The following is a 24062-nucleotide window of genomic DNA, read 5'->3' as shown; positions in this document are numbered from 1 at the left end:
TTTACGTAGCCAATAAACAAATCAAAGATAACAGCAAACCACTATTGAAAAAAGACCAAGTAACAAGAAATAATGGGGTTACCATTACCACCGAATTGGGGAAAAGAATTCACAAAACTCACATAAAAAATTCACCCGCAATCACCTAACCAAATTTTTTGTTTTCAGCTTTTAGCTCTGGTTATTGGCAGCAACAAAAGCCCTGCAAATTTATAAACACGAATCACCGAAAGCAACCATAAAGGAAGGAATAGCATAAATTCTAGATGGAACCTACAAACTGATTCACAAAATAGACCTCAACATGTACGAAGAAGTATTGGAAAGAACCAGATAAGAAATGAAAACACCCAACCCTAGAGGCCGCTTCAAGACACAACTTCCAAATTTATTTGGGTATATTCCAGAAACTATAAAAGTTGTATTGAAATTTCGCAGAGCAAATATATTATTAGAGCCAATGTGCTTGATAAAAGTTGTTGAGATTGCTTAGCTCCTTCTAGGAGCTACCATACAACTTCAAAAGTTATTTGGCTATATCTCAGAAACTAGAAGAGCTGTGGTATTGAAATTTAGTACAAGCGAATATATTATTAGGACAAATGTGCATCATAAAAGTCGTTGAAATTGCTTTGCTTCTTCTAGTAAATGTTCTGAAATACTGAAATCTTAAAAAATAAAATACGGGAAAATGATAGCTCTAATGAGCGCTTATGATAGCTGCCACAAAACTCCAAAAGTTATTTGACATTATCTTAGAAATTATTGAAGCCATAACATATTTTCGTGAAAACAAGTGTTAGGGCTGTTATGGATGACAAAAATCGTTGAAATTCCTTAACTCTTTGTGGTAACTGCTGCATAACTTCAGTATTAGTTTGGCCATATCTTAGGAAATTTTGAAAGCACAGTACTGAAATTTTTCATAAATTAATATGGTAATACGCCAACTTAAAGTCATGGCCAGCCCCATAGTCAGATACAGCATATTTATAACACTATTTTTTCTCGTTTGTATTAAAATTTCATAAATTGACCTGAAGTCAATTATTAAAATGAGCCTGAGCTCATTTTAATAAAAATAACAAGTGCCAAAAAACCAAAACAACAGAAGTTCAATAGTTTTCACATATTCAATACGTATACATATAAGAATCCATTTTCATATACATATACGAATCCAGATACACATTCAAATGTATTTGTGTTGATAGGAAGAAATAATTTACACATTAAGCTATCTAAAAAAATCATTTTCACGAAATTTATATTGACATATACAGTGATACCAAATTAACACTTTTCGGTGCATTTCCAGCACTATCCAACCCTAAAATTAATTTTAAAAATGTAATTTGCACTACTGTGCACTTTGGCACTATTTAAGAGAGATTGCTTTTTTTTTTTGCACTCAACGTTAAAATTTTGACAAAAAAATTTTTTGATTTTTAAAAATTTTATGAGATAAAAAAAATCAAAATGTAGTTTCAATGTTACGTTATGTATTTTGTCAAGAAGTGTACTTCTCATTAAAAATGCAATTTTTTATACACGTTTTCATACATTAAATGATTCTGTATATTTTTTGTTTTAGATCTGAAACCGTTAAAAATATTCAATTAAATTTTTGTATTTTATTTTTTACAACTATTTTCTGTACTAAGTTATAACAAAAAATGATTTAAAGTATAATTTAGCCAAAAATTTAAATCAAAACAAATAAAGTTGGGTCAAACCAATGGTTTGTATTGTAGCACTTTTCCCTTCAACAAGGGAAAATTCTGCTTTTAAATACAGTCTATGTATACCTATCAAACTATTAAAATTATTTTCATTCATATACAAAACTATTTCTAGAATTGCATATATTTAAGATGACGCATATATGCAGTCTTTGAAAGAAACAAAAATTAATATAAAAAAGGGTTAACATAATGCTCTATTTTAAGGTTTAATTGTGTGAGTTAAGAAAAATAATTATATTTTTTAATTTCACGGAATTTACCGTTAGCTTTTTGCGTTTATAAAAATTTGAAAAAACTTGCGGTTTCGGAAATATAAGGTGTCAAAAATTCAAATTTTACGAATTTCAAGAGGCGATAACTTGAGAGGGGGTGGAGATGGAAAAAAATTTTTTTCTAACGAAATAAACTATTTATTAAGGTCTACAAGCCCCTAAAATTTCAATCTTCTACAGACTAGAATCTAGAAGAAAAACGAGATCAAAAATTTGGAAAAAAAGACCTTTAGATAACGGTAAATTTGAACGGCCATTTTGTTTTTCTAAAGTTTAACTATAGTATACCGCGCTAGGGGAAGCAAGCCACTGCCTTTCTGCGTTTGAAAAATTTCAAAAATGCTTATGGTTTCATTGTAACAAATAGTTCAAAAAGGCCATTTTTAGGGTTTCGGGGGGGTATAACTTCTAGAGGGGGGAGATAGGTAAAAATTTTGTTCTACGGAAATAAGTTTCTAGTGAAGATCTATGTACATATGAAATTTCAGCTTTCTATCTTCAAGGGTGTAGAAGTTTTGTAAACGAAAAAAGTTTCCACGGACGGACGGACGGACAGAGTGAAACTAATAAGCACTTTTTTCAAAAATTTTTTTGGAAAAGTGCTAAAAATTAACAAAAAATAACCTCAAAAAACTATTCATACAGTAATTTTATTATTCACGTTATTGCAAAAAAAAGTTAGTAAAAAATTGTTATTAATATTTTGTTGAGTTGCCTTTTACTGCTGTTACAGTATTTAAACGATTTTTCATATCACCAATCAATTGCAAGTCTCTTGAGGTGTTATATTTGTCCATTCGTTTAAAGGAATTCCCTTAAGCGATGTTGCTGACGTAATTTCATGTTTTCTAATACACTGTTCCGATAAACCCCACAAATTTTCTATCGGGTTTAGATCAGGTGTGGGGGTAAATGCTTTGGCACATTGAAAATTAGCCATTTTTTAATAATTTTCGCACAAGGTTTAGGCTCATTAACTTGTTGAAACATGAATGATCGCACATTAAAACCCATTTTTTTATATTATATTATTTCTCAAAATTTTTAAATACCCATCTTTGTCCAGAATACTGTCAACAAAAACCAGGTTACCAATTCCAGCAGCTTTCATACATCCTCATACAATCACATTATCGTCACCGTGTTTTGTTTTTGCCAAAATGTTTTTTTTATTTTCGTTTTCGCCACACTTTTGAATGACCATCACTACCAAAAATATAATACTTACTTTCATCACTAAAAATTACGTTATTCCAAATATCATTCGATTTATTTCAGTGCTCTTAAGCAAATTTAAGCCGTTTTGTTTTATTGATATTTCACACGAAAGCTTTTTTTTCTAGGCGAATGTTAATTAAAACCAGCATTTTGTAAAATATTTCCAATTGTTTGAAGATTGCAGTTCTTCTCTGCTAAATCTTTCATTTTTTGCTGAATAGAAAGAGTTAAAATTTTTGGTTCTTTTTTTACCATATTAACAGTAACTCGCTTTTTACGTGAATATTTTTGGTCGACCATTTCGTGGCTTAATAGTTGCTGTTCCGTTTCGTATTTTTTATAACGTTAATTTTACCAAGACAAAAATACGCTGGTAACACAATAATAGAATGATTGTTGAATACTAATAAAAGAAAATTTTTTTAACAACTCAGAATCGTCTGAATTATTGAAATACCATGACTGCATGAAAACTTTTTTCATTAAAAATTATGCTTAAAATTCTGTTTAATGCGGAGATCTCAATATTTCGTACCAACATTTTTACCGACCGTATTGTGTCTATTGTATATTGTAGGTTATGTGATGGCAACAAATTTTGCACATCCAGTTTTTGGTGGGAATGCACTTCTCCATAATAGGGAAGTGTAAATAAACTATTTTTAGCAACCTGTCGGTCTATCGCTGTGCCGGACTGTGTGTGTACGTGTGTATCTCAAGTCTGCTGAACCGATTTTGATGAAATTTTATTTGTAAGTTTATTTCCACAATGGCACGGATTGATCAATTGGGATATATTGGGATTGACTTTTGGGATATATCAGGCCTCGGGAACTGGGCCTGTTTTCATTTTTCAATATTTTGAAGAAAATATTTAACTGATTTACTTGAAATTTCATATATAAGCTCAACTCGACCGTCCGCGAAACTTCCTAACTTTTGGAAGAAATCAGACGTCAGAAACTGGACGTTACCGCAAATTCTTTAACGTCAAAATTTTGATTTTAGTCTGCAAACTGTCTGAAACTAAAACTTTTACGGACAGAAATCTAGTAAACTTTTTACCCGTAATTGACTTTGAATTTTGATCATCCGTAAACGTCAAAACAAAAAAAAATTTTTTTTTAGATTTAAAATAATTTTATACTTACATATTAAAAATTAACAATAAAAATATTTTTTATATTATTTTTAACGTAATGATAGTCACTCAACACATCAAATTTATTTACTGAATTACTACGTCAGACTGTCTGCATGTAAAAAAAAAATCTACAATTTTGACGCTTAATTGACTTTTTTTTAACGTTTAAGAATTTAAACTTTGACTGAGAGTAAAAACGTAGTAGAGTATCCGTAAACTCAGACAACTCAGATTTTGTAAAATTTGACGTTTAAGAATTTACCATTTACTACGGACCAAATACATTTTTGCGTATATAAAGAAAAATAATCGACCGATTTCATTGAAATTTAATATTTAAATTCTTCGTATTAAAACAATGAACATATAAAATGAACATATTAAAACAATAACATATTTTTTTGGGAAGATAAGGGCTCGAAAATTGATCTGCGGGCCGATTTTACATTTTTCACCATATCTACCGAACGAATTGATGGAATTTCTTGAAATTTGATATTTGAGTTCTGGTTGTTACCGAAACTAACTGGCGAGCATTTCAGGGAATTTGAGTAGCACAAAGCGAAACTCTACTAAGAGCCGAATTTACATTTTTCTAGGTATGTTAACTATAAGCTTACTAATGTCCTAAAAATTGGAAAGAAGTATTTAAAAAACATTTTTATAATATTTTGTAACACTTTCACTTAACTAGACAATACACATTGTGGTCGGTTATGTGCTGACCACATCAGATTTTTTAATTTGATATAAACTTTTTTGTAAACATCCAAAAGAAACTATTGCTTAGATTTATTTTTAAAAATTAACTCAAAAAATTAATTTTTTGGGACTTGAAGGTAAAACATGAATGTATGAAAATTTTTTGACTGACTGTACATGTGTAAGTATATAAAAGAAAAATTAGAAACAAAATCAAAACAAAAAATTAGATTTATACGCGTACAGACTTTTAAAAATTATGTAAAAAAATTGATCGAGAAAAACGACTTTAAATAAGAATGTTCTCTTGAAATAAATTTTAATGGTTTTTTCGATCAAATTTTCTTTTTTCAAAATTTTTTTACATATAGCTTCAATAAAAGTAAATCAATAAAGGTAATGTATATTTTATTTTGGATTTTTTCACATGGTTTTTTAAGCATAAGATTTATTTACACATTCTTAATTATGGAAAAATATTTTGTTAATAAGAGAAAATTAGAAAAAGTCTTGAATATGAATTTTTAATTCATAACATTAATATTTTTATTAAATAAACCTTTTCGTATTGGTGTACTTATGTACTTTCGTACCAAAATAACATAAATCGCACAAAAAAAATTTTTGGTTTGGGGAGTTGTCTGGATTCTTCAAAATTTGCTGGTATCTGGGTTATCGGGTTTGCTGGTATCTGCGAAATGAATTTTACTTGTTAGTTGAATGAATCTGTCTCTTGACAATCAATTCGCGTAGCTTTAGCCCAACACATACGCATTTTGGGGAATTTCAAACATCCCAAAATAATACAACTCTCATAAAATGTTTTATTTATCTATAGTGACATTTGTTGTATCGATATTAACATTTTGTTTCCAAAAGTTTTTAAAACATACATTTTAGAGTACATTGCGGCGTCTTTAAAATTATTTTCTGTAAAACATTTTTACAAAAAAATTCGTTCTTTAAAATCAGCGTCGTTTATTTCATTAACAGACTTTCTGGGTTTAAATAATAATACTTTTTCTTCGTCTTCATCATTGTCATCTATTTTGATATCTGAGTTATGGAGCATTTTATGAATCTCCTATACAAAAAATTATTTCTCTTTTTTTTTTATTTAACTGTTTTGAATTAAAAACTTCAAAAATAAAAATTATAAAAAATTACAAAAAAACGAATATGAAATTTACTATGCAACATGATTTCATTTGGTTTGAGAGCAACCACTAAACTGAAATTTTTTTTGTGAGTAACTGATATGTTCTCATTTTTTTCAAGAGAATGAAGGTAATAGACAACACGTTCGATGTTCTTCGGTTTTAGTTGAAAACACAATCTACAAAAAAAATTAGAGCGCTTAACAAACACATCTCACGTTCGCTTTATCTAGGTCTCTAATTGATATAAAAAGACTGAAAACTTAATCTTTGATTCAGAATTTGAAAATTAAGCACTTTTTTGCACCATCTCAAAAAAATTTACCACTTTTTTGCGCTACATCAGAGACACTTTTGGGAAACATTTGCTATGCCTGGTTGAGCGAAAGTATTATGGAAGATTTAAAGACGCCTTCTAAACACTTCTTTCCAATTTCAAGAAAGTAAACTTTTAGTTAACATGCTCAGAAAAAGAGTTAACATGCACACTTTTGCGCTCTGCCATCCGAATTCCCTGAAAAGTTTACCAGTGAGTTTCGGCAACAGCAAGAATTCAAATATTAAATTTTAAAAAAATTGGTTGATTATTGCTCTTTATATGAATAAAAATATAAAATTGACCAGAGAAGAGGCCCAGTTCCCCAGGTCTGATACATTTCAAAAGTAGATCAATTTGTAACATAGCTAAAATAAGATCACATGCAAAATTATTTCAATATCAGTTCAGCCGAAATTGAGATACACGCATACACAGACCGACAGACAGATCGATATTTCTCTCAAAATTATTTATTTAGATATTGTGTTAAGTCTACCATGCATTCTGATCGGGAAATATGTAAGTTTGCATAATAATGTTATTATTGGAGAAAGAAAAAAGCAAGAAAAATAAAAACCACTTATGACTACTAAGAGTTATGAAAATTATGTGTTTTTTGCTTACTCCTGTAAGGTTTATTTAAGAAAAAACCGAGTCAGAAAGAATCTCATTCGATTTCTTTTCTTTAATGATGAATAAAAGCAAAAATAATAAAGTTGGGTCAAACCACTGGTTTGTATTGTAGCACTTTTCCCTTCAACAAGTGAAAAGTCTGCTTTTAAATACAGTCTATGTATACCTATCACACTATTAAAATTATTTTCATTCATATACAAAACTATTTCTAGGATTGCATATATTTAGGATGATGCATACATGCAGTCTTTGAAATAAAGGAAAAATTAATATAATAGGGGTTAATATAATATTCGATTTTAAGGGTTAATTGTGTGAGTTAAGAAAAATAATTATATTTTTTAATGCCATGGAATTTACCGTTAGCTTTTTGTGTTTATAGAAATTTGAAAAAGCTTGCTGTTTCGGAAATATAAGGTGTCAAAAATTCAAATTTTACAAATTTCAAGAAGCGATAACTTGAGAGGGGGTGGAGATGGAAAAAAATTTTTTTCCAACGAAATGAACTATTTATTAATGTCTAACAGCCCCTAAAATTTCAAGTTTCTACAGGCTGGGTCTAGAAGAAAACGAAATCAAAAATTTGAAAAAAAAAAGACTTTAGATGACGGTAAATTTGAACGGCCATTTTGTTTTTCTAAAGTTTAACTATAGTATACTGCGCTAGGGGAACCAAGTCGCTGCCTTTCTGCGTTTGAAAAATTTCAAAAATACTTATGTTTCATTGCAACAAATAGTTAAAAGTGGCATTTTTAGGGTTTTGGGGGGGTATAACTTCTAGAGAGGGGGAGATAGCTAAAAATTTTGTTCTACGGAAATCTAGTAAAGATCTATGTACACACAAAATTTTAGCTTTCTATCTTCAAGCGTGTAGAAGTTTTGTAAACAGACACACGGACAGACGGACGGACGGACAGAGTGAAACTAATAAGCACATTTTTTCAAAAATTTTTTGGAAAAATGCTAAAAAATATAAGAAGCAAGAATACAAGAATAAAGAACTTAACCAAATATACATATGTATGATGTACGATTTCATATTGTCAACTAATTCCATATAGGTCTATTGGCATCACATTATATCGATATACATGTATGGCATTATTACATACTCACTAATAATAAAAAAATTAAATAAGCAAACATACAACACAAACTCTTGAAAAGTATTAGAGAAACTTAGAAATCGGAAAATGAGAAAAAACTGCTAAAAGATCATCTTTGGTATTGATATCACTTTTTGTTCTAATATTTTGTAATGAAAAATACCCCAATAATTTTGCAATAGAGAAGATAGTATGAACACACTTGTTCTCCATTTAATCCAGATAACTTAGCAAAAACTAATAAACTTTGTCTTATGAATAAGCTTTAAACTTAAAATTTTTCAATTTTTTGACAAGTTGTATTAAAAGTATACATCAAATAGTTAGTCAAACCAATGGTATTGTAGGTCTGTGTGTGCACGCGTGTATCTCAAGTTCGGCTGAACCGATTTTGATGAAATTTTATATGTAAGTTTATTTCCACCATGGCACGGATCCATCAACTTTTGGTATATATCAGGCCTCGGGAACTGCACTTTTTAGCGGGCCTGTTTTACATTTTTGAACATTTTGAAGAAGATATTCAACCGATTTACTTGAAATTTTATATATAAGCTCAGCTCGACCGTCCGCGAAAATTCCTACGTTTTGGAAGAAATCAGGTGTCGGCAACTAGACATTTACTACGGGCCAAATATACATTTTTGCGTATATAAAGAGAAATAATCAACCGATTTCATTGAAATTTAATATATGAATTCCTCATATTAAAGCAATGAACATATAAATTTTTTGGAAAGATCAGGGCTCGAAAACTGATTTGTGGGCCGATTTTACATTTTTCACCATTTTAAAGAAAATGTTGAACCAATTTACTTGAAATTACATATTTGAGCTTTGCTGAACCGTCCGCGAAAATTCCTAACTTTTGGAACAAATCAGGCATCAGCAACTGGACGTTTACTATGGGCCAAATATACATTTTTGTGTATATAAAGAGAAATAATCAACCGATTTCATTGAACTTTAATATTTGAATTCCTCGTATTAAAACAATGAATATGTACATTTTTTGGAAAGATCAGGGCTCGAAAACTGATCTGCGGGCCGATTTTACATTTTTCACCATATCTACGGAAGGAATTGATGGAATTTCTTGAAATTTGATATTTGAGTTCTGGTTGTTACCGCAACTAACTGGCGAGCATTTCAGGGAATTCGAGTATGTAGCACAAAGCGAAACTCTACTAAGAGCCGAATTTACATTTTTCTAGGTATGTTAACTATAAGCTTACTAATGTCTTAAAAATTGGGAAGAAGTATTTAACAGACATTTTTACAATATTCTGTAACACTTTCATTTAACTAGACAATACACAATACGGTCGGTTATGTGCTGACCACATCAGATTTTTTTTATTGTATTCCTACAGTTTTATTTTTCTATTTTAAAAATGTTTTCAATAAGAAAAAAATATGAGGGCTTTATTTCATCGGTTGTCGGTGTGTAATATAAAAAAATATCTATCTAATTTATCAAATACATGGTTTGGAAAAAAGCGTACATTTATTGTGTATTCTTTTGACAATTCAAGAAAATAGTCTAATAAGGGTATATTATATGATATGATATTGTTATAATAGCGGTTTCTTATATTATTTTATATATATTACCAGCTAACTCACCACATTTGGTACTTAGTTTCTTAACGAATTTGGTATTTATTTAGTTTCTTAACGAATTCAAACCTACATATCTCCTGATACAAAACATTATCACGCTTACAAAGTGTTAAGATATAAATTTCTCGGAATTATAAGGCCTAACCTCAGATCACGATTTTCAAAGCCTAACTCGTAATCTAACAAATAAGCTATACGAATTTATATCTATATTTGTACTGTATTATATTGAATTATATTTAATATGATTTTTTTCTGCGTTTTCAAATATGTTTTTTAAAAAAAACCTGAATTTTTCCTATACGGAAGCTATTAAAGAACAAAAATACTTATCAATAAATACAATAATCTTAATTAGTAATACAGTTGAAAACTAAATGCGTCAACTAAAAAAATTACTTACTCATACAATGCGTCAAATCCAAAGCACCAGAATATAAACATCCATTCGATCTTTTGAAAAGATTTGGAAGCTTATCAATACAAAAACATTCGTTAGAATATTCCGGTCCTATATCATTGACGAAATTTGCACCAATTGAATATCTAAAGCCCGGTATTCCTGAATACATAACATTTTGTTCGTAAAATAACTGCACAGATCTGCATATGTCGGAACTGAAGATGTACATCGAATCGCCTTTTTTATGAAAAGGGGCGAATAAAGATGCGTCGGTACCATTTATCATATTACAGATTGAAGGTTTCATTGTTTCATTGGACACGACATTAAGCCATGTATTTAGATAACTTTTTGCATTCCATTTTTTAATTTTCATTATGTTCTCTATGTTTTCAATTCCAGTATTTACTTCAATCAAAGCTTTCTCAGTTTGATTTTTCTTCAAATATTAAATTTAATTACGTACGGATATTACAGAAAACTAGTTTTCACTTACATGATGAAAATATGAAAATGATAAGCTTCCATCTTCCATGGTTCGTATGGTTTTAGATCCATATTCTTTTATTTGATTACAAATCGCCCGTGCTAAACCCGTAGGATTAATACAAAATTTTACTCCTTCAAATAAGTACTCATTAACAGAAGTAGTAAGGAACATTGATTTTGGATTATTGAATATGTCTTTAATATTGGCGTTGATGTGTCTCATTAAAATAGCTAGTGCGGGGTCCTTGGGAGAATGTAGTAAAGTCTATTGAAAATGAAAAAAATTATCTTATATTAATAGTGAAGAAAAATTGATACATTTCTATATTGATCTAATATAAGAGTTTGCATAAGAAATAGTGATGGAGTAAAAATTCTAAAAAAAGTTCTTTGGCGAATTATTATCTTTCTTTAAATTTATTTCCGCAAATTAATAAAGCAAATTCTGACTAAGTTTAGTTAGAATATTTTTGTTTTAATTAATTGCAACTTCTAATATTTAGATCACATAATTTCTATGCTAAAATTTTTAAATTTGAATAAAATTACTTTCCGTTTGCCGCGAAATCCTTGTACTACTCTTTTTATTAGCCTGACGCCAGGTGTCCTCTCTAGGGTTTTATTAATTTTCATGAAAAATATTTGGAAGGTGTCTTTCGCTTCACTTTCAAACGCCTGTAAAAATGCCTGTGGATTTAAAATTAATATTTAAACGCAAATTTTTCTTAAGCCAATTAAATTTACATTCATATGCATATTGACCACAGTTACATTATCGGTTTCAGAGTAAGGTAAGGAAGCAACTTTATCAAAAATGTAAAATTGTTGTTGAACGTAAGTAACTGTAGTGTTGTCTTTGGAGAACTCTTTTATTATTTTACGCCTGTATTGCCTATATAAAAAATTAGTATTTATTAGGAAATTTCTTACACATAAAATAAATATGTAATACCTATACACGTAAGGACCAATTTCACTAACGGTCGGAATAGCACCTTGTTGTACTTCATCCGGATTCGTTATGTTAAATATATAAACTTTAAAAGAAAGAGGTTGAGGAGTTTCAACAAATCGTTTGAATTGTTCGCTTCCATTTCTTATTAGCAGGCTCTGGAAGATATAAAAAAATATATATCGATATAAGTTTTTTTTTTGATTATAAATATTTTTCTCTAATTCTATATAAGTTTTTTTTTAGCTTATAAATATTTTTCGATAAAAAATATGAATTCGTATTAACATATTATAAGTATTAACATATATACGTATGTGTTGCACACATACATATATCCGCTTCTATTTTATATTCTGAGAAGTAGACGATTATTTAAAAATAAAAAAAACATACGTATTTGTATTTAAACTGAAAACGATTTTGATGTGCATACGAGTATTGATAATAAAAATACGTGCATATTCATAATATGTTCGTTTGCTTTTGATATCATATGTGAAGTGTGCGATAAAATGTTGTCAACCAAAAAAAAAATACAGCGTGACAGTTTATCGTATTCTATTTTACTTTTCTTGTTTAGTATACATAATGCTGATGCATGAGAGCGATATCAAAACAGGTTATCAAAGTTTATATGCGTAGGAATAGGATTGAACGTTTAATTATGACAGATGTAGCTCGGTCCTTGCGGAACTTTACTATGTTCATGCTAAATATACTATTCATGAAGATTCCTAGAGGTCCTAAAGCAAAACAGTGGAGCGTGAAAAAGTGCAATATTTTTAAGTTTTTTGTTTTAAAACTCAAGTTCATTTCAAATCATTACTCACTGATTGACTACAACGGCTATCGTTGGGATGGCTATATATGGATTTTAATTGGTACACCAGTATAATATCCGTATAAATTCGTAAGGTAAGGAAAGATCTAGCAGTGCGGTTCAGAAAAAAACATACAAGCGTAGCTTATATTTCTTGTGCTCTATTTTTTGTATAATAGCTTAGCAGTAGATTCGTTATTTCTTAATATATAATTTATTTTTATTTTTTTTATTTTTTTTTTTTTTTGTAAGCTTTCAGTAATATAATTTTTATTATCCATTTTATTTAAAATTGGTTTTGACAAACTGACAGAACTGCTACATATTTAAACTTTTTTATGAAATGATATTGGACCTTAAGTTAAGCATAAAAAATATCCTTAAAGCTGTGTTTGAACCACAGCTGAGAGAAATACAGATATGAACTCTAAAAGGAAGTGACAATTCACAGCTGACGAATTTAATCGTATTCTTATTGAAGATATAAAAGCTCTTTTTAACTTCATTAATCTAATTTTTTTTTAATTTTTATTTAAAAACATTTAAAATTCAATCTTTTTCCACATTTATACCCGTACGAACGTATGTTCGAAGGGTATACTAAATTTGCCTTACCGTTTGTAACGCTGAGATATAACAGTCTTAGATATAAACTCAAGTGTATGTTTTTGATCAGCGTCGAATTCTGAGTTGATTTAGCTTTGTCTGTCCGTCCGTCCGTCCCAACGATAACTCAAAAACTAATTGAGCTCAGTTCACCAAATTTTCACAAATGATTTATTGTAGTAAGTGCCAGAACCTTATTTAAATTGAACATGATCGGGGTACCGGTTCGGGTAGCTGCCATATAACTTCAAAAGTTATTTGGCTGTATCTCAGAAACTATAAAAGCTGTAATATTGATATTTTACACAAGCGAATATATTAGTAGGGCCGATGTGCTTGACAAAATTCGTTAAAATTTCTTGGCTCTTTCTGGTAGCTGCCATACAACTTCAATAGTAGTGTGGTACACACAGTATTTTAAAAAATACAGTACTGAAATTTTCCATAAATTAATATGGTAATACGGCAACTTAAAGTCATAGTCTGTACCATAGTCAGTTATGGCTTATTTATTCGCACATAGGATAACAAATTCGTACGGGTATCACAGAGTTGACAAGGTCAACTCTATTTTTTCTCGTTATTTTTAAACTCTACCAGAACTGCGCCATTTTGACGAAACAAGGGCGACTTTGATCATAAAGTTGAATTAAACACCTTTTTCTTTTCATTTAGTAGTCGATTTACGATCACTTTATTAGTAACAAATGAACTAAACTTTTATTTTCCATTAAATTCAAAAAAATTTACCAAACCCTGTTCATTTTTTTAAGATTTCAATTAATGCTACGAGAAAAAAAGATGACTAATTTTTTTTGAAGTTTTAAGTTGTTTTTTGTATACATATATACAAAAATTTCAGAAAGCATATGTACGTTTGACATTAATTAATTTGCTAATTATGTATTATTACTTATATATTCACATGTATTTATGTATGTTTTTCATATTTATCTGTGTGTGTTTTAATTATATTTGCATGCTTCACAATTCTATAAATTACGTTATTCCATAACATATCCTTTTTTGTTAAAAATCTATATAATTCTTTTTAGGAATGTATGTAAGTTTAGTTATATTAGAAGATAAAAAAAATACATATATAATATTATTTAATATAAAAAAATAATATTATTCTTTCCATACCACATTGCAGAGGGATATGATGCATTTTTCTTATGTTGGCAGTGGTAGTAAGCTTAGTTCATTAATTTACCTAAAATTTCTCGTAATTAAATTTAGGGACCGATCGTCTATCTCGTTATTTTACTCGGAAAATAAGAAGAAAGTGAGGAATATCATATCATATATTCATATCATATATTGTGTAATGTAATTTTCGAGTGAGAAGAATTATTTGGTATTGCGTACCTCGTTTTTTTCTAAAATGCATAAAAAATTTATTCATTTTGTTTTTGATAGTAAGACGTTCAGTCGTTAATTTGAGAAAAAATGCTAAAATTGAATTGAGAAAAAATGAGTAATCTTATTGGAAAAGTGTTTCACTTTAGAAATATCCATTAGAAATGACTGCGAATTCTGATTTGAAAGTGAATAAAAAGTGAATAAAAAAGTGAGACGCATGATCAGGCTATTAAAAACTTCAGACGGTTTCGCTATAATATTTTAATTATGTTCCTATGTATGAAAGAGGACAACTGGAAACGGCTCATTTTCGAATCAAAATTGTGTGAAAAAAATAATCATAGCATTTTCTAATTTTATAATGCTTTAAAATTTAAAATCAAATCTAATTTCAAACTTAAATTGGAACTTAAAATCTGATCAAATTTTTATCAAATTTATTTTATTTCTTGTAGATATATGTACATATGTATATATAGCACAATTTTTTTTCATCAATGTATCATAATTTTTTGCGCTCAATTCTCTCACACTTGTTGCTTCACATCATTTGTTGGCTCAATTAAATTGCGGCAGAAACTCAAAAATTGATTTAATTAAAATTATACATATTTAAGATTTCGAGTTGAAGTTTGAATTTTTCATTATGTTCTCAAAAAACCATAATTTACATTTTAATATAAAAATAATTAGGTTTTAATAAATATTTTTTATAGAAAACTCAAAATGAAAATAGGCAAAAATTATATCTTAAAAAAAAAAAGGATTCAGAAGTGTCATTTTGCTAAAAATACATTTGCAATATTAACATATAGGCTGTCTTCCATGTTCTAAAAAAAACAGTTTTTAAACCTTTTAAGCGTCTTTCTTAGATGGCCAAAATAATGCATAATTTCAAAAAATAATACGGAACGCAATCTTTAACGTAATGTCATAACGCATTAAATGTTTATTCGTGATTTGTCATTTTTGAAATTTATAAAATTTCAAAATTAGGTTGCCATTTCCTAAAATTAATTGTTAGTGATATTTAAATTCAAATTATTTATAGTTAAGTATAGGTTTACTGGAAAAAAAAATTGCAAAAAATGCAATAACGAATTTGTCAGAAGGATTTTGTCGGTCAAGTAAAAGAAAATTTTGAAATTTATTAAAATCATTGGGAAATTTTCCAAGGCGCACTCCGCTTTTTTTGGGCGTATTCAGATGGGTTTCCAAACAATTTGAAATTTACTACATCGCCGAAAGCTTTTGAAATACAATAAGGAACACGAACTCTACAGCGAAAACATTTTTTTTACAATATGGAAACAGGAATATATTTGCAAAAAAGGAGTGTCCAGGCCTTGATATATTTTGAATGTCTGATACTACATATCTAATTATATCATATTTTCGAATCCTACAGATTAAATTATAATGATATCATACTTTGTGAATCCACGACTGATTATCTAATCTAATTTTAACTTTCATTAAATTAATTATTTATGGATGTAGATACCACATGCCCTCATGTCTGGATATTGTTTCAATATTTTTGAACATAGTTATTTGAATATAGCTATTTGAACAAAGGCCTTTAGTAAAAATATAATGAATATAATTAACATTTAGTCCCAATTACTGTGCTCTACTATAATATAATAAAAACGTGTTTTAAAATGATAAGCCTCAAAAGCAAAAAAACCCATTATTAAAGCGGTCCTAAACCTTTTCGGAGATAATATTTCTGTTTTGTAAATAAAATTTTTGAAAACTTGTAATAGTTTTGCTCAAATAAGAAACAATTTTAATCTTTATACGACATAAATCTATTTCAAAACTTCTTATAAAATAAAGTTGGGTTAAATCAATGGTTTGTATTGTAGCTTCAACAAGTGAAAATATTGCTTTTAAAAACAATCTATGTATACCTACCACACTATTAAAATTATTTTAATTCATACACGAAACTAATTCTAAGATTGCATATATTTAGGATGAACGATTTATGCAGTTTTTGAAATAAAGCAAAAATTAATTTAAAACAAGTAAAAACGTTTCAGTCGGTATAAACCGATTGAATTATACCCTACACCTTTCGTTGTTGTGTAGCAATTACTCAAACTTGTGAAACCATTCTATAGAAACTTCGCGGATATATCTGACCTATAATTGGACACACGACTGCCAAGTTTCATGAATCGGATTTTATTATTTTTCCAAATATTTAAAATTTTAGCTTTTGGTATTGCATGACAGGTACCTGAACCTGTCAAGCAACTCCACTAAACCTTCACAAATATACCTGATCTATAATTGTACACACAACTGCTAAAATTCGTTAATCTGATTTTATTATTTTTCCAAACATTTAAAATAAACTTTTGGACTTGTATGGGAGCTACACGAACCTGTCAAGCAATTCAACCAAAACTTCACAAATATATCTGACCAATAATTGGACACATGACATATCGCTTTCCACAAGCTAGAAAGGATATATGTGATAAAAGTTTTATATTTCGAAATAAAACCAACGCTTCTGAAGAAGAAAACCAATTACATGAAAGACATCAGCAAGAAAAAATAATCTGCAAAGCTGAGAGAAGCTGATCATAGAAGTAACATAGATCCCAATACATGCGTTATATGTTACGATATGCATAAAGTTTTCGGTTTGCCCAAGGGAAACGCATCTGTATTCTATTATAAACGTAAGCTTAACGTTTACAATTTAAAGGGAACTATTATAATTCCAGATAAAGAAAATATTACATATTGCGCTATATGGACAGAAGCTAATAGTGGTCGTTCAGGTAACGACATTACAAATGCTTTGATAAGAATTTTAAATGAACCTTGTAAAGACTTTCCTTTTGTAAAAATAATTATTTTATGAAGCGATTCTTGCATACCACAAAATCGTAATAAGAGTAACACAACGGCGATTAAAATATTTGTGGGGGTAACATCTAACTTGGAATGCATAATTCAAAAGTTTTCTTAACCTGGGCACTCCAATACACAGATGGTTGATTGTGTACATTCCTCAATCGATCGTTATTTAAAAAATGTGGAAGTTTATAGTACTCTTCATTTGATTCGTTTATTAAAAAGAGTGCATTACAAAAAGTGTAAATTATCAATAATATAAATGAAGCCAACGGATTTTGAAATCTACTAAAATGGTAACACTTTAAAATATAGTTAATTTCGCTTTTTTAAAAATAAAAGCGATTTTGTACGAAAAAGACACTGAATCTAACAACACACCTCTTCAATATAAAATTTCACTTCAGGAAATTGATTGTAAGGTTGTCTCTTTACATAAGATAGCTACAAAAAAAAAGCATTGACTACTCCAAAAATATTTTTTTAAACACTCCTAAAACTACAACAGCAAATTTAATTTCCAAAGAGAAAATAAATAAAGTTGGGTCAAACCAATGGCTTGTATTGTAGCACTTTACTCTTAAACAAGTGAAAATACTGCTTTTAAATACAGTCTACGTGTACCTACCACACAATTAAAATTATTTTCATTCATGTACGAAACTATTTCTAGGATTGCATATATTTAGGATGAGCGATTTATACAGTCTTTGAAATAAAGCAAAAATTAATATAAAGAGGGGTTAACTTAATGCTTGTTTTTAAGAGTTAATTACGTGAGTTAAAAAATAATTTGCGTTTGCGTTTATAGAAATTTCGCGTTCATGGAAATTTGAAAAAACTTGCGGTTTCGAAAATACAAGGCGTCAAAAATTCATATTTTACAAATTTCAAGGGGCGATAACTTGAGAGGGGGTGGAGTTGGAAAAAAATTATCTAACAAAATTAAGTATTTATTAATGTCTAAAAGCTGCTGAAATTTCAGACTCCTACAACCTGGAGTCTAGAAGAAAAACGACATCAAAAATTTTTTTCAAAAAACGGATTTTAGATGATGGTAAATTTAAACGGCCATTTCGTTTTTCTAAAGTTTGACTTTAGTATGCCGCGATAGAAGAAGCAAGCCAGGTTTAGGATTTTGGGGGGTTATAACTTCTAGAGGAGGGGAGATACGTAAAAATTTTCTCCTACAGAAATGAGTTTCTAGTAAAGATCTAAGAAGATAGTGTAGAAGTTTTGTAAACAGACACACGGACAGACGGACGGACGGACGGGCGGACGAACGAACGGACGGACAGACGGACGGACGGACAGACGTTATTGCTGTTATACATGAAAATTATATTTAAGAATGTTTCAAGGAATACAAAAGCTCTTAAAGAAAGAAGATTGTTTTTTTTATTTGGTATATAGAATTTAGTAGGTTGACTTTAAAAATCGTGAAAAATTAGCAAGAAAATTATAATTAATTGCTTTATTTAAAAAAAATAAGAAACTGCAACAGTTAAAACGATTCAGTCTGACGAACGGACGGACAAGTTTGAATCAACGCAGAACATTACGCTGAGCAAGAATATACTTACATCCTTATACCGCAGACGACTCCTACAAGGGATTCAAATATAAGTATAAATCATTAAAAAAAAATAAATATTAACCTTATGTATTATTTAAGTCTGTTAAAATTATCCATATCCACTCCGTTTTAGTGCACCTCCTACAAAAAGCTTCAAAAATAGCGGATGTAGACTAAAATTAAAAATTAGGACTTCAGAAAATCTTCAAGAACTTTTAAGTTAGCAGAATACCCTTTAAAATTCCAGCACGCATATTTTTTTCTATTTAATCTCAAACTTTAAAGTCGTTTTTCTCGAAATCAGATCAATGGCGTATGGACCAAATTAATATTTAGGTGACGATATGTACATATATATATATTTCTGGGGTATGAAAAAGGATTATTCCATCATATTATTGTAATATGACAGGGTTACAGATGATGGCATAAAAAAAATATTTGCTTTATTACATAAGTATGCATTTATGCTTTTTATTTGTATGCAGTTATAAGGTTTAAATGATATAAAGTGAGGCAATGGAATTAAAAATCGAACTGGAATTATATCGAGCTTTTTCTATAACAAACTTTTTGTGGAATAGTTAGTGTATTATGATTTGTGATAATAGCAATATGACTGTCATAAATAAAGTAGCCAAATTATATTTGAAATTCTTCTATTTCCATATAAATTTGAGAACAGAAAATCCACTGAAATTTACATTTCAAAAATCTCATATTCTGAGTTTTGTTAAAAACTGAATAATTCATATCAAAAAACGTAACCGTTTATAATAATAACACAAAATTCAATTTGTCTAAATAAACTGTAACTACGTTTGTTTATCAGTAACAAGAGCACACATTTTTTCACTTAAGTATGTCTGTTGAAAAAATAAGAGCATTTTGTATTCAAATCATATTATTCATATTATGTACGTATGTATACTTGGCGACATTTGAATGTACGTTTAGGGGCAAATACTTGAAATAAAGGACAAAAGATTATGGCATTGTAAAACAATAAAAAAATCCATATAACATTAAATTTTCCGAATAGGTAATATTGCAAACCCTACAGAATGCAATATTATATAATCTTAAAAACGCAAGCAATACTTGTAGGCACACAAAACTGGCCGTAACTAAAACTATTTATGCTTATGATAGAAATAAACGGTAAATTAAATTATTTTTTTTTTAATATTTAAATATTTTGGAAAATAGTTCTTGCGAATTTTCCCTAATTCCAAAATTTTTTAAAACCATTTTTGAATTTCATGTGAGAAAATGGAATTTGTCTGCAAATCTTAACAATGCTCGTAATTGAAAAATCTAAAAAATAATTCATTTTTCAAAACTTTTTTGAAATGAACTTAAGAATACTAAAAAAGATGTTTTCGATATCAAACTTATATCACTATGTTAACACCCTAATCAAGTATCTCGTTTTTTTACTCACTTTTTATTGACTTTCAAATAATAAATCTCAGTTTAATGCGCATTTCATTTTTCCAATAAGGTTACTTATTTTTTCAAGTGGATTTTTACATTTTTCCTTAAATTATCAACTGAATGTCTCACTTTCAAAAACAAAATGAATAAATTTTGTATACATTTTAGAGAAAACGAGATACGCCATGCAAAATAATTTTGCTCACACGAGAATTACATCATATAAATATATGATATTTACTCACTTTCTTCTCACATGCAAGTAAAATAGCGTGTTAGACGACCAAGCTCTTAATTTATGTTATTTTCTAAGATATGCCCAAACTACTATGGAACTTGCACGGCAGCTACCAGAAGAAGCCAGGCAACTTCAACGATTTTTATCAAACACATTGCCCCTACTAATACATTCGTTCGTGTGAAATTTCAATATCACAGTTTTTGTAGTTTCTGAGATATTGACAAATAACATTTGAAGTTGCATGGCAGCATGGCTTTCACAGTTTCTGAGATATAGTCAAATAAATTTGGAAATTGTATGGCCTAAACCAGTACCACGATCAAAATCAATTTAAATAGGGTTCTGGCACTAACTATAATAAATCATTTGTGGAAATTTTGTAAACTTAACTCAATTAGTTTTTGAGTTATCGTCGGACGGACAGACAAAGCTAAACCTACTCAGAATTCGACGCTAATCAACAACATATACTCGAGTCTATATCTCAGACCATTATTTCTTAGCGTTACAAACGGTAAGGCAAATTTAGTATACCCTTCGGACATAAGTTCGTACGGGTATAAAAATATAAAGAAATGTAAATAATTCTCAATAAACGAATTCAAAATGATAATCATTACATCTACATAAATTATATGATAGTTTCGTTTACATTTTAATCTCCTTTTTACTACATTTACTTGATTAAATCTTTCATAACATGTAATTCAATTTCTTGTATGTATGTTAATTATCATGAAATATTCAATTTATTTAAGACAATTAGAGCTACCATTTTAAAATAGCAATATTTTTTGAAACGAAAAATATTGGTAAGGTTTCTATTGTTCATCTTTCATACAATAAATTTTATTCAATATGTACTCGTAACATAATTACCAACCGTATTGTGAATACAATAGGTAGATTATGTGATGGCCACAAATTTTGCATATCAAGTTTTCGGTGGGAACGTACTTTTCTATAGTAGGGAAGTGTAAATCAACTGAGTGTGCACGCGTGTATCTCAAGTTCGGCTGAACCGATTTTGATGAAATTTTATATGCAAGTTTATTTTGACTATGGCACAGATTGATCAATTTTTTGGGATATATCAGGCCTCAGGAACTGCACTTTTTAGCAAACCTGTTTTACATTTTTGACCATTTTAAATAAAATATTCAGCCGATTTGCTTAAAATTTCATATATAGGCTTCGCTCAACCGTCCGCGAAACCTCTTAACTTTTGGAAGAAATTAGGTGTCAGCAACTGGACGTTTACTAGGGGCCAAATATACATTTTTGCGTATATAAATAATCATTTTGCGAGAAATAACTAACCGATTTCGTTGAAATTTAATATTTAAATTCTTCGTATTAAAATAATAAATCTATAATTTTTTTTTGGAAATATCAGAGCTCGGAAACTGATCAGAGGACCGATTTTACATTTTTCACCATATCTACGGAACGAATTGATGGAATTTTTTGAAATTTGATATTTGAATTCTGGCTGTTACTGGCGAGCATTTTTGGGAGTTCGGGTAGCACAAAGCGAAACTATACTAAGAGCCGAATTTACATTTTTGTAGGTATGTTAACAATAAGCTTACTAATGGCCTAAAAATTGGATAAAAAGAAGTATTTAACAGGCATTTTTATAATATTCTGAACTTTATATATAACACTTTCACTGAACTATACAATACATATTGCGGTAGGTTATGTGTGCTCACATCAGATTTTTTTTTGTTGAGAAAAAAAAAAATCTCATGTGATTGGTAATAAATTATTGGCATATGTGTAATTTTTATGATATTGTTATAATGGTTAACAACACAATGTGTATGTAGATATTATTTAACGTAACCGTGTAAACTTTTTTGTATGCATTTTATTCACAAAGTTCATAACAGTATACATTGGTGTAAATGCGAAAATTATTGCTCAAACCACATGTTAAACAGGATTTGTTAATTTAAGGTACGTGTACTATTGCAAACTTACGTTTACAGCGTATCTAAGTTAGCCTTCGTTGACGCACCCGTTGACATCGTAAGACAAAGCTAAGCTAAATTACGGGTCATCATCGTTTGATTTCCATATCCCCACCACCATACGAATCAACGCAAACTAAAATAAACTACTCAAAAGATATTAGATCTCAAAGGAACGAATTATTTGTTTAATTATGTACTTTTTCGTAATTATTTTTAAGAGCTTTTCTTATTTTAAGTTTTATCTTGCAAAATATTAGGAAAAAACACATGTATTACAGACGTGTTTTGAAGAAAAAAGTAAACTAAAAATACGGACGCATAAATTAGTTTTTTGAATGATATTAATCATCAGAATTAAAATTATTAATTTTACCTTTTATATACATGCTATAATAAATTCGTACATACCTTTACATTGATTAATATTTCATACAGCTGCATATATTCAATCGTACATATACATAAGGGAAATCGTCTCATTTAACATACATATAATACACATGATACGCAAAAATAAAAAAAATATGCAAAATTAAAAAGGTACACATAATTTATATTGTCTAAAATGTGTAAGATCAACACTCGTGTGTATACATATAATTATTTTATAAAACAATATTTTTATTTGCCTGAGATTGCTCCCTATCAACACTCGCACACGTGTAATTATATCACAAATCAAGATTTTTATTATGTTTGCGCTCTTTCAACACTCGTTCACACGCAATATAATTAAATTGTTTCATATATGCAAAATTTTATTTATGCTGAGTTGTCGCTCCCTCACCAAACAAACAAACACATTATTATAATGTATTACTTCTTCTATATACTATAATGGTATAGGTAAAAAGCAAGAACAAAAAAAACAAAAACATACATAGTTTTATATTGAGATATGTATACCAATATTTTTTCGTTTAATAACAAAAAATTTTGAATGAATTTCAAAATTACATAATTATTATGAATTTCTACTACTATGTTTTGCATTTGTTTTTAAAAAAACTTTGAATTAAATATAAATTTGTAATATCTACTAATTATATTGAATTGAAAAAATGTTGTTTAATAACCAAGCGAATGTTATGAGTTTTATGTCAAATTTATGTGATGTCCAAATAAAGTTGGCTCAAACCAATGGTTTGTATTGTAGCACTTTTCCTAACACGCTATTAAAATTATTTTCATTGATGTACGAAATTTTTTCTAGGATTGCATATATTTGGGATGAATGATTTATGCAGTCTTTGAAATAAATCAAAATTTAATTTAAAGAGGGGTTAACATAATGCTCGGTTTTAAGGATTAATTGTGTGAGTTAAGAAAACTAATTATATTTCTTAATGACATGGAATTTGACTTTCTCTTTCCGCGTTTATAGAAATTTGA

At 28.9% G+C, this 24062-nt stretch overlaps 1 protein-coding gene across 1 annotated transcript in view; it reads right to left on the bottom strand.

Annotated features, from left to right (window-relative positions):
- Positions 1-23176, bottom strand: part of LOC129611546 (sensory neuron membrane protein 2) — an 87094-nt gene extending 63918 nt beyond the window's left edge. Inside the window, exons 1-6 of the mRNA XM_055524740.1 lie at positions 23079-23176; positions 11767-11924; positions 11559-11706; positions 11364-11501; positions 10822-11079; positions 10326-10764 (exon numbers count right to left, since the gene is read on the bottom strand). Coding sequence (XP_055380715.1) covers positions 10326-10764; positions 10822-11079; positions 11364-11501; positions 11559-11706; positions 11767-11924; positions 23079-23150 — 1213 coding nt within the window. The 5' untranslated portion in view covers positions 23151-23176. The remainder of the gene's footprint in view (positions 1-10325; positions 10765-10821; positions 11080-11363; positions 11502-11558; positions 11707-11766; positions 11925-23078) is intronic.
- Between the last annotated feature and the right edge of the window lie 886 nt (positions 23177-24062).

The sequence above is a fragment of the Condylostylus longicornis genome, unplaced genomic scaffold (genome assembly GCF_029603195.1).
Source record: "Condylostylus longicornis isolate FDR11 unplaced genomic scaffold, ASM2960319v2 ptg000051l, whole genome shotgun sequence".
Classification (NCBI taxonomy): Eukaryota; Metazoa; Arthropoda; class Insecta; order Diptera; family Dolichopodidae; genus Condylostylus; species Condylostylus longicornis.
Note: the sequence above shows the minus strand (reverse complement) of the source record. Positions and strands in the feature narration are given on the sequence as shown.